Source organism: Arachis stenosperma, chromosome 8, assembly GCF_014773155.1.
Source record: "Arachis stenosperma cultivar V10309 chromosome 8, arast.V10309.gnm1.PFL2, whole genome shotgun sequence".
NCBI classification, from domain to species: Eukaryota; Viridiplantae; Streptophyta; class Magnoliopsida; order Fabales; family Fabaceae; genus Arachis; species Arachis stenosperma.
Window position 1 is genome coordinate 3312253 of NC_080384.1, and position 13031 is coordinate 3325283.

Genomic DNA, 13031 nt, shown 5'->3' on the forward strand with positions numbered 1-13031 from the left:
ATAATTATATACTCTGGTCGGCCTTAGCTTCGCAGGTCGAGTCTGGAGCTTGCTATCTGAGTTTTGGAACTCTGATATGTATATATATGTGTTCAGTTATCTTTCAATTTTACCTGTCCGTTTTACGAATATCCATGCGAGTGTGTTACGATTTTCTATTTATCAATTTGTTTAGCTTGTTCTTCAAGGCTCCTAGATATGATTTCACCCAACTATATCTATGTAGATATCATTTTCTTTTAGAGGTCGTAATACCTTGCCACCTCTACTTTACGACTTAAGCGTAAGGCCCTGTGTGGTAGGGTGTTACATTATGGTATCAGAGCAGTTCGTTCCTATAGAGCCTGAGGGATGGACTGATTATGCTTCTGGGCATACTCTGGGTGTGTGTATGTGCTATTAGGATATCTGATTGATATATGTGGCATAAACGTTCATGAGCATGCATTTGGAACTTGAAGCATTAGACTTGCGATATTGAGACTGATCAACTTAATATCACTTGTTTGGTGTGTGAAGGGACCAGATGTCGACTCACGGACGTGGTCGCGGCCGAGGTAGAGGTAGGATAGGCACTTTTACTCCTGGCCTGGCAGGGAATGATCCAGTAGACTTCATGGCTGCCCTGGGAAATATGGCTGCGGCTATGCAGGCGACAGCCGAGGCACTGGGTAATCAGATAAACCAGGGTAATCACGGAAACAATAATGATGAGGATGGTCCCATGACACTTGCTACATTTCTGAAAGTTCACCCTCCGACCTTTAGGGGAACCTCAAATCCCACAGATGCAGATAATTGGATTCAAGCTATGGAACGGGCACTGCAGGCTCAGCAGGTTCCTGAGGAGCAATGGGTTGAGTTTGGAACTTATCAGCTGCAGGGTGAGGCTCAGCATTGGTGGCAGGGGACACAACGTATCCTGCAGCCAGATGGCGCTGTGATTCCTTGGGAGGTTTTTCGAACAGAGTTCTATAAGAAATACTTTCCTAATTCAGCCAGAAATGCCAAAGAACTTGAATTGATGCAGTTAAAGCAGGGACAGATGACTGTTGCTGAGTATACTAGCAGGTTTGAGGAGTTATGTCGCTTTTCTCGTATTTGTCAAGGTGCGCCTGATGATTTTGCTGAGTGGAAATGTATTAAGTATGAGGGAGGTCTTCGAAGTGATATTCTGAGCTTCGTTGCACCAATGGAGATCAGAGTGTTTTCAGAACTGGTAAATAAAAGTAGAGTTGCTGAGGATTGTCTGAGAAAGGCGACATCAGATAAGAGTGATCAGCGAATTTTTGTTAGGAGAGATCAGGGAAGGAACTTCGCCCCTAGAGGACAAGATTTTAAGCGAGGCGGTTACACCCCACAACCACATTTGGGTCAGAATAACTTCCAGAGATTCAGTAATAATAATAGCCAGGGAAGAGGCAAAGGAAAGCAAGCTCAGACCCCACCGAATGATTTAACTTGTAGGAGGTGTGGAAAGTACCACCCGAATACTCCGTGCAGGGCTGGTTTAGGTGTATGCTATTACTGTGGTGAAGCTGGGCATTTGTCTTGGAATTGTCTAGAAAAGAAGAAGAATCAAGAAGCTGGAAAGGCACAACATCAAGGACGCGTGTTCACTATGACAGCGGATGGTGCTGGAACCGCAGATACTCCGATTAGAGGTAATCACGCACTGATAATCGAAATTTCTGACTGCCTTGCGTAGTAAATAGCACGTAGCATTCATTGTAGTACATTACCGAGTTGTGAGTCTTGTGATTTTCAATTGAGCGATCGACTAAAAACCTCCGAATGGTGAGACAAACGATAGTTGGTCAGCCTAGAAAAGTGACTAAATTCTTGGAGAATAATAATAAGAGTGGCGCAACAGTAGTGGGTAGAATTATTTTGAGTATACAACTTAAGTTATACATAAAGAACCGGAAATGTTGAGAGTTGTGCGGGACAGTTACCTGAAACCCAGAGATGGTAAGTTATGAGGAAGAGGCATGACATAGGTTGAACCCGTAATTGATAATCGGTTATGTATCAAGAGAAAGAGTAAGTTGTAATAGATTTAGTATCAGAGGCTGAACCAGTTTCGATTGAATTACGAAAGGTGACACCATTAGAATCAGCAGAACCTATGAGCTAGATGAAGCGAGTATTAGAAGCGATAAACCCGTCGTTCCAATACCAACCTGCCTTATAACCTTTCTGCATCGAGTTTATCTTGTATATTCCGCTTTGCGTAGACTCTTAAGCCATAAGAATATCCTGAATTTGCAAACTAAACATGTCAAATCTTTCTGTTTTTCTTTGACATGTTTAAGAAGGGAAGTTACATTAGTATGAGTCTCTTCCATTTTATATCAATTTTCGAGGGCGAAAATTTTTATAAGGTGGATAGGATGTAGCAACCCTCAATTTTAAAAAATATAAATATAAATAAGTTATAATTTATTTTATAAAACTAGAGTTCCTTATTTTTAGAAAATTATTTTTATTATCAGTAATTGAACTGATTTTATAATAATTTAAATTTAATCAAATTATTATTATTATTATTATTATTATTATTATTATTATTATTATTATTATTATAAACATTGGATATAATTCTCATGAGTATTATATGTACTATAAGTTTATATAGTTTTACTCTCTAGTATTATGTATTTATTGTTGTTATTATATTCACTATGTGACTATTATTATTACTATTATTATTATTATTATTATTATTATTATTATTATTATTATTATTATTGTTACATGATTATCATTACTATTGCTAGTATTATTATAATATTATTATCATTATTAATTATAAAGTATGAAAACAAAAGGCGGTTTATGTTTTACATTAAGCTACATATATCATTACTATCATTACGCATTATGATTGCATATATTATTATTGTTATTATTATTATTATATGCGCATATATATATATATATATATATATATATATATATATATATATATATATATATATATATATATATAAGGCGGTGGCCATTCATTTAAGGAAAGCTATTGTATGTGTATACACATATATGAAATATCTAGTTATGATTATCTGCCGCCATATACATATATATAGTATATGAAGAAAGGAATGGCGAGAGAGAAGAGTGACCGAGAGAGAAGCGTGAGAACGTAAATCCCTCCAAACTTCTGGCTTCGATTTCTTACAATCCGTAACTCCAATCAAAAATCTAATCCGATAAAAGTATTCGTATCCTCTTCTTCTACACGTTGACACCACGTTTGATCGGTGGAAATTGACGGTGACGTAGCTCCTCTTTTCTTTGGATTTGGCCAACGAGAGTTTTAGGAGGTAAAGACGATTCTGGACGTTTTCTTCTTCGATAGCTCGGTCAGAAAGCTTCTCCAGAGCTTTGAATATTTTGATTCCGTACGAAGGTATGGTTTTGGTTTCTTGTAGTTAATGTTTAATGTCACGTGAAAACATAGGCTAGAAGACCTTAAGATAGGAGTGAAATGAATGAATAATTGATGGATTGTGTATATGGTATAAAATGTGAGGTTTAGCTGTTGTCAATAATTTGTTGTTGAAGTTGGTCGGTTTGGAAAAAGATTTAATATTAGTATTTGTTTGATTATGAAATAATTTGTTACTGGACATGATTTGAGTGACTGAGAGGTGTTTGGTTGATAGTTAGGACCCTTGAAAGGTGGCAGAAATTTGAGTCTTAGAGGAGATATTGCCAAAATTTCTTTAAGAATTGGAGTTTTGATTTGAGGTAATATTTTAAAAGGGAAAGAGATTATTATGTGGCTTGTGTATTTGAGACTATTTGTTGACCCTCTGTCGCAAGATGTGACCGGGCACTTTAACTCCCCGGATTCCCACATGGGCATGCATATATATGAATATTGAATATTATATTTGAGCTTGGAGTTCGACTCCATGGAATACTATATTGTTGAGCTTGGAGTTCGACTCCATGGAATACTATATTATTGAGCTTGGAGTTTGACTCCATGAAATATTATTGAGCTTGGGGATGCGCGCACAGAGGGACTGTCCAATGATTAACTACCAGGACTTGTCGGGTTGGCTGTATAACCGACAGATGAGACTCATCAGCCATAGGACAGGCATACATCATATGCATTTGTTTGTTTGCTTGAGTGTGCATTGTTTTGGTTTGCTTAACTGTTTAATTCTGCTTATCCGCTACTTGTTCTACTTGCTGTAAATGCTTCTCTACCTGTGCTTTTCTTGCTTGAACTATATGTGTATGTTTTCTGAGAAATCCTTCTTGGCGAAGGTGTGAGGAGAGAGGATTGTTCCACCAATGATTCAGAGGATTAGAGGAGACAGAACGTGAATTATTAGGTTAAAGTTAGATTTAGAACTAGAATACCTTAGACAATTTACCTAACTTCCGGTTTAGTTGAATTCTTAAGCTTAAATCTGAGTGTCGAAGTTTTAGGAATGCCTCTGGCTTTCCCGAGACCTTTTATATTAACTATGCGGGCACCTTTACCATACTGAGAACCTCCGGTTCTCATCCCATACTATGTTGTTGTTTTTCAGATGCAGGTCGAGAGACACCTCGTTGAGCGTTTGGGTATCCTCCTTACGAGCGAAGAACTGTCTTTTGGACTGTCATATTTTGTTTTAGGCTATGTATATATGTTTATAGAATCTCCGTATGTATATTTTGTGTTTTGTCCCTCCTAGAGGTCGACTTGGAGATACAGGGGATTATTTTGTGGTTTGAGTTTTATTTTGGGTTGTATATATACATAATTATATACTCTGGTCGGCCTTAGCTTCGCAGGTCGAGTCTGGAGCTTGCTATCTGAGTTTTGGAACTCTGATATGTATATATATGTGTTCAGTTATCTTTCGATTTTACCTGTCCGTTTTACGAATATCCATGCGAGTGTGTCACGATTTTCTATTTATCAATTTGTTTAGCTTGTTCTTCAAGGCTCCTAGATATGATTTCACCCAACTATATCTATGTAGATATCATTTTCTTTTAGAGGTCGTAATACCTTGCCACCTCTACTTTACGACTTAAGCGTAAGGCCCTGTGTGGTAGGGTGTTACACCTCTCGTTGTCGTTCGGCCTCTTATTCGAGTTGTTTGAGGCGATCATGTTGTTCACGGATAGCATCTAGGATTTTGGCATTCTAGGCTTGCTTTTCTCCTTTGGAGTGGTGTGCCTCCTCTGGCTTGGCATCCGTTCTTGAGTGGCGTTCGTTCTTTTAGTCCGGAGTTATGGTAGTTGGTGAGAAGGTTGCTTGCCATGACGATTGGGATTACTTCCAGGTCCCCGACAACGGCGCCAATATTTCGAGGGTTACCTGAAATTGGGAGGTTGATCTCGGACGAGATCTTCTGGACTAGTTAAGGCTGTCGTGTCTGACTTGTTGGAATAGAAGGCGCTACTGGTCCTCGTTCACCGGAGAGGGTGGCACCTGCAAGAGACTCCGATGCTTAAGTTAGTACAGGCTTTAGGCAGGTTTTTTGTAGAATTGGAGTATATGTTATACCTGGGTGCTCCAGTGTATTTATATTAGTGCTTGACGATCTTCCCTTGAGATAAGTTTGTTATCTTATCTTATCTTTTGTGGGTGAGATCGTCATCTTTTGGCCAGCCGCCTTTTAGTGGGCAGTGACCCTTCTTTTTGGGCCTCTTTGGGCCTTTCTTGGGTCTCCTGCGGCGGTTTGTCCGACCTCTTTATAGAGAAGTCGGTGGTCGAGTAATCCAGAAAGAGGTCGGCCGGTTTGTCTTAGTCCAACCCGGGCCTTGTAGCTCGGGCCGGGGTATGAAGACTACTCAAGCAGAAATGTTTGTTAAGACTCGCCAAAGCACAAAGGGAAAATCATTGGATGAAAATACTTTGGATGTTATTGTAAATATTGGGAGTTAATTTGGTTAAAATAGGTTACGGATTTCTTGTGTCTTGGTAATTTATCCATCACTTGTGGTTACTTTTATGCTTGCAGTTGAGTTAAAGAATCTTGACATTATTCTTAATATCTATTATTTGTTTTGATGTTGTCAAATGATATATGTTTTTAGTCCAATTGTGTATTTACTCTTTTTTGTTATTATTATTTTTCTTCACATTAATATAGGCACATTTGCAAGTTGAGAATAAAAAATCTAAAGAATTAGCAATTAGAGCTTTCTAATCCATATTTGGGAAAAAGAAGGCAGGGAGAGTGCGATGTCACAGAAGTGTTACCACACCAACTTTGTTGAAGAAAAATAAAGAAATTATCACCCTTAAGCAGCAACATGCAACTGAGAAAGCAACATAAGAAGGTAAGGTTGATGTGATGCAAAAAGAAGTAGATGAACTAAAATCGCTTGTTAAGATGATGTTGCAACAAAAAAGTTCAGGAGTGGACCTTGACATGTTAGCTGCTCAATTAGGAAGCACTTTAGGCAATCCGAACAATGATGCGCATGAAGAGGTATTATTTGTGTTAAAGTTTCTATATGTTATCATATCTTAAATAATGGTTGATTATGATGATGTTGATTCAATTGTTTTGTGTATCCAAATAGAAGAATGTTATGATATATATGTTTGTCCTCTCTCTCTCAAACATTTTTATTTAACATTATTAGTATTAAAGATGTGTAGTTTTATATTTGATTTTTTTTTTTGTTTATAGGAAAACTATGTTGAAGGAGAAATCGAACCTGATTAAGGTCAAAATTTTAAAAGCAAATGTTACAGAGTAAAAGTCATGAACTTGTGGACATGATGATAAATCTATTTGCTACTTAGCTATTTCAACTCTTTTTTGTTATATTTTTTTGCAGAATTAGATGATATAGTTCGAGGTTGTCATGACTTAGGCTATAGTATTATGGTGTTTGAAAAAATGATGGTGATATAAGTACAAGTAGTTATGACCTAGACTAGTATTATGTTATCTTGCAATGATAATATAATGTAATTGTGGATCTTACAATAATTTTATAAGTTAAATTTGATGGGAAATGTACAATTATTTTTCTTTAGTGACTTGATTCAAATAGTTTAGATTATTTATTGACACTAAATAATTAAAAAATTGAAATTAATTTCATTCATGAGAAAACTATTGTAAATAAAGAATTATATATTACAAAAAAAATCGTTGTCAAAAGTTACAAAAGACAATGGTGTTAAAACCATTGCCAAAACACGACACCAATGGTAACGCTTTAAAACCGTTGTCTTAGATGACTATAAAATGGCAATGGTATTAAAACCGTTGTTGAAAAATGACATCAACGGTAATGCTTTAAAACCATTGGCTATGTGAATAATAAAACTATAACAGTTTAAAACCGATGCCTATCCAGTTATGGTATTAAACCGTTGGATCATTAATAAGAACGGTTCTAAACCATTGCTTATCGAGTAATAGTTCGAGACCATTGTTTAAAATTTTTCTTCAAAACTATTGTCTATGCCAGTAACAGTGGCAATGGTTTTTTTGTTACCGTTGCCTTAGGTAAAAAATTGTTGCCTATGAGCGTTGGTAACGGCCGCATATACCACAGGTCAAAAACCATTGCCAAAGTATTGTCTAAAGTTTTAGGAACGGTTTTTTTATCTACGGCAACATTTTTTTTTTACCATTTCGAAAACCCTTATTTGTTGTAGTGTGTTTTGAACTTAACTCAAGGATTTCATTTGGAGGAGTTTTAGTGAACTTTAAAAGTAATTGAATTTTTATTGAATGATTTCATTTTGTGATATCTTGGAAAATGTTAAAGAATTAGTTTTAAAGATGAAAAGGAGATTGGTTTTGATTTTTTTTAAAAAAAAAAAGAGAAGATAAATCAGCACTTGTGCTTTTGAAATGATTAAAAGGTCACGAGAGGGTGACAGAAAGTAAATAATTATAATGTTAATGTGAAAATGTTAAGTCGTGGGCTTTATGTACGAATGATTGTACAGGGATGCCCGTATATATGGAATACCTTCCAGGAGAAAGGGGCACATGCTTCAGCTGGAGAATCAGTGCCTGCAAGTACTTGCAAATGTCATATTCGACATATTTCAGCTAAAGAATCAGTGCCTGCAAGAGGTTAAAACCTTACAGAGGTTATGCCGTTGGAATGCCTTATCTGACTTGCGAGTCAGATTGCGTCGGGTGCGGGTCAAAACCAACAAATGAGCTCCTTATTACCTGCAATAGGGCTAGACATGCATCATCCTTGTTGTGCATTTGTATTTTATTTGATACGGTGAAATTGTTTGTGATTGTCTTTCTGTGTTTATGCATTCCTTACTATTACTCTTAATTGTGGTGATTAGATACTTCTCTGAGATACTTATATATTTCTTTATGAATTACTTGAACTGTGGTAATCTTGACTAAACTAACTATCCCCGACCCTACTAAGAACTCCCTAGTTCTTACCCCTTTTCTTCCTCCCCTTCAGATGGAGACCGGAGTTATATTTTACGAGATAGACCCTCCCTATATATATGAGGGCATTGTACAGCATAGGTTTTACGTAGTAGGTGCAGAGATCAGGACCCGTATGTACATTCTGTGCAATCACCCCTTCAGTCATCCGATTGACACTCCACAGTTTAGCCCCGATATGCCCTACGAGTTCCCATTGCATTGCCTCTACCTGGACACTCTATTTTACCCGATCAGCCTGCAGATCAGGTGGACCCTGGGCCTGAGCCTATGGAGGAGCATATACTAGAGCCTGTACCGGAGGAGGATATCCCAGTAGAGCAGATCTCAATATCTTCATTCGATCCATCTTCTGAGGAGCCGCTCTGCCTCTATTAGTGGACCGACGAGTGTTGGTCAGACCAGTAGTACGAGTGCCAGCGCCCCTCCGGAGATTATTAAGATATCTGATGATGAGGACGAAAATCCTGAGGAGTGTTCTGACATGATTGTGTTCTCCTCTGATGATGATAGATGATGCTTGGGAGCTGAGGTTGTGCCTTTTGGTAGTTTTTTGTGTTAGCCTAGCTTTTGTGTTAGTCTCTCACTTTTGATTAGATTCACTGAGAAAATAGGGTGTACATAGTTGACTAGGCTAGTTTCGGGCTCCAGCTTAGGGGTTTCCTATATGGACTAGGGCCCGGAGTATTGATTTTGTATATAGTAGCAAAATCTGAAGGGTTGTACGCTAACCTATGATATATATGATAGCACCTTTATATGTATGTATGATCTATGCTATATGTCATGTTTATGTATAATGTTGGCTTTGTGTATGCTTTACTTGATTCCCTATTATGGCTTGTGTATGTTCAATTAGCTGCCCTCACAAATCTTTTTATAAAGTAAAAGTTTTTCTCCAAAAATTCAATAGTGCGCTAATACGATTACAGGCTAAATAATAAATAGCTAAAGTGTTAGGTGAATAAATTGGTGACACTTGATTTCCAGTATGATTATGACGTACTGGGAATTGGTTTATTACATATGCCGTGTGGCCGACAAGCACATGGTGAAGTTGACAGGACCACTGCAGCTCCTACAGTCTTGGATCTTCTGGCAATTTCCGAGCTTTAGGCCCAGCAGGTTTGATGCCTTTCACTGGCCTTTGGCCACGAGGTGTGGAATTGATTATTAGTTCGTGGAGGGATCTACATCATCCTCATCCTCATCCTGAAATACATCTTCTACACCATCTGGTGCTCCACCCTATCGGGATTCTAATATTACAACATCAATGCAGGCCATCACAATCGCAACATCAACTACGGGCCCAGTGTAAACCCTTTCTCTATCATGAGTGCAATTTAGATCAGCAATGAAGGATGGAGAGGCCACCAAAACTATCTCAGGCTCAATCACGAGTAGAGATGAAGAGGCACCAACGGGTCTCGAACTAGAGCAGGCTGCCGTGCCTGAAGGCTGAGGATTCCGGTTAGAACATCATGAACTAGAAACCACATCCACAAGCTTGGCCAACAACTCAGGGGTCCTCACCTCCGGGAATTGCCGACAACAATCGAACAAAACTTGCAAATTTTTGTCACTACCTATTACGAATGAATCATACTTCACATCATCCCATAAAACAGAAATCAAAATTCTGTAGAATAACTTCTCCACCCATTTCACACCTTGCAGCACCAGTTTTTGGATTATAATATCCTGAAACTCGGTGAACTCGTCGAAGGTTTCACAAAAACACTAAGCGGATCCTTATCAGTAAACTTAATTCCGAAATGTGTTTTTTTCTTAATCGACCCTCTATAGTGCACCAAAACTAAGAAAGTCTCATCACTAGCCATTGTGGGGCTTGCTATGATGAAGAATTCACATTCCACAACTATTTATATACATTTGGCCCATACTAAATCGAATTATCTTACATCCATTTATATATGTTGCTAAAATTATAGTAAATCGACCTGGCTTGTGTCGATTTATTCATGGTAATTTCGATAGAGGTAAATCGAATTTGACTACTTTGATTTACTTGGAAATGTACCAAGCATGCATAAATCGAATGGGACTAATTCGATTTTTGTAAGACCCATAACTTTTGAAAAATTCTATTTTGAACTAATTTCAAATTATATATTTATTTACAATTTTAATTTCAGAAATTAATTTATTGAAAATAATTAAAGATGGTTTTGATTAATTGGATTTGAAATAAATTAAGGATTTTTATCCAAACTCTATAATTATGGATTATTTTTCTATTTATAATTTAAAGTTTTAGAAATTCAAAAATAATGGGGTTTGACTATTTAAATTAGGATTTTATCTAATTTTATAATTATTAAGTTATTCTCTATATTTAAAATATAAAGTTAGTAGTTGTCAAATAATAAGAATTTTATATGATTTAATTTGAATAATTTATATTTTCATAATTTAATACCTTAAGTTTTCAGAGTAAAGAAAATTAATTATATTATCTTATATTTTTAATTAGAGTATTTGATTGAGAATCAAATTAGTATTTTGATACAACAAATAATACTTTAAAGTCATTTTAAGGATTAAATTAGATTTTAAATTAATACTCTCTATACCCCAATTTTATTAAAATTAATCTACTCTAATTAAACCCAAAATCCCCAAATCAAAACCCTATTTGACCTAACCCTAACCCACTCACACAACGCACACCACCCACACAGCATACAGCCATGAAGAAAGAAAAAGAAAGAATGAAAGAAAAAATAGTGGAAGAGAGGGAGAAGCTGACCGCGCCCTGCCACCGCGCCAACTCCTCGCCGCCGTGCTGCATCCTCGTCTATAGGAAGTCGCCTTTGTTGCCGATCCACCATGAGCCGCCATCTCAAGTTAGCAACGAAGAGAGAGAGCTACGAGGAGGAGTGGATCATGCCACCCAGTCATCGTCATCGTCCTCGCCGCGTCATCGTCGTCCTCTCCGCGTCGCTGTCAACCATGGGTGAAGCAGAAGAGAGAGAGTGCGTGAATAGAAAGAGAGACTGATGGGAGTGCGTGCGCGCGGGAGGGGAGAAGCCAGTTCTGCCACCGTCGCCGCGTCTAGCCGCCGCCAGGGAGCTCCACGCTACCTCTGCGGCTTAAAACCCTGCTGCCGTCGCCGGGAAACACTGCCGATAAGGGTTTTAAGTTGGTTTTCATTCCTTTTAAGTTTCCGGAAGCTTTTTTCATCGCTGCATGTTTGTAATAGCCACCGTCGCCGGAGTTCTGGTCATCGCTGTCGCTTGGGATGGCTATCGGGACTGTCGCCAAACTGGTTCAGTAATCGCTGCTATTTCGTTCTTATTAAAGTAAGTTTTTATGTTTTGAAAACCCCTGCGTTAGTATTCTATTATGTTTGGTTGTAAATTCTGAGGTTCTGGCAGTTCTGAGCTTTGCGTGTCACTTTTAAGTTGTTGTGAGTGCTGCAAAAGTGATCAGAGACTGAGTCTGCAGTTGCTGTTAGTTTTGGGTTGAGAGAAAATGTTTTGTTGACGAATTTTGGGTTATGGTTTCAACTTATCGAGGTAGGAGCTTGATGCCAAGGCATCTTAGGCTAGTTTCACTAGCATTTTTTTGTTAGTTTTAGTTGTTTTATGCATTTTCTTGAGCTTAAAGTAACGAAGAATGGTTAAATGAATAACAAAGCAATGAACCATCCAAACAGTATGATTTTGATGCAAATTCCATGAGTTTTTAGTTATATTACTTGAATGCTATGAATGGAAGATTTCTCATGAAATTTTGCAAGACTTTGATGCAGTTGTTTGGATGATTTCAGGGAAGAAGAGGTTAGGCAAGGAAGCAACAAAATCAATAAAGGAAGCTTGAATATCACATGTGGAGTTTAAGTTCCAGTTTAAGCTTAAACTGGAACTTAAACTGCCAAGCCATATAATGCTGGGAACTATCAGTGGCGTTTAAGCTCTAGTTTAAGCTTAAACTGGAGCTTAAACGCCAAAATCATGAAAGCTGAGGAAAAGCTGAAAGTGGCGTTTAACCTCCAATTTAACCTTAAACTGGAAGTTAAACGCCAGAAATGAGAAATACACCAGGGAGCCATTTCCACGTTTAAGCTCCAGTTTAACCTTAAACTGGAGCTTAAACGTGTTCGACCAAAATTCTCCTCCAGGGTTGCTTTCTTCATTTCCACGTTTAAGCTTCAGTTTAACCTTAAACTGAAGCTTAAACGTGTTCGACCAAATTCACACTCCAGGGTTGCTTTCTTCCATTTCCACGTTTAAGCTTCAGTTTAACCTTAAACTGAAGCTTAAACGTGCTTGAGTTATACCACCTCCAGGAGTGTCCAACGTTTAAGTTCCAGTTTAAGCTTAAACTGGAACTTAAACGTGCTTCCACAAAAGGCATCACTGGAAGTGTCTGGCGTTTAAGTTGCAGTTTAAGCTTAAACTGCAACTTAAACGCCACTATTTGAAAAGGTTTCTGGGCCAAAGATATTGCAGTTTTAAGTTAGCATTTGAGCACAAACATTAACTTAAACGTACTCTGGTATGAAACCCAATTGAATATCATGGTTTATGGGATTGGGCCTGAAGAATTGATGAGTCTGGAATTTCAATTTGTTGAGTCATGTGTCATTACTTG

The 13031-nt window shown here is 37.6% G+C and overlaps 1 protein-coding gene across 1 annotated transcript; it reads left to right on the forward strand.

The window, feature by feature from the left end:
* Positions 1–526: 526 nt before the first annotated feature.
* LOC130945255 (uncharacterized) lies at positions 527–1708 on the forward strand. The gene has a single exon (XM_057873986.1). It carries the CDS (start codon positions 527–529, stop codon positions 1706–1708), a length of 1182 nt encoding a protein of 393 aa, XP_057729969.1.
* Positions 1709–13031: the final 11323 nt, after the last annotated feature.

Excerpts from the sequence above, each read along its gene's own strand:
- LOC130945255 (XM_057873986.1), top strand. The coding sequence starts at position 527 with ATGTCGACTCACGGACGTGGTCGCGGCCGAGGTAGAGGTAGGATAGGC.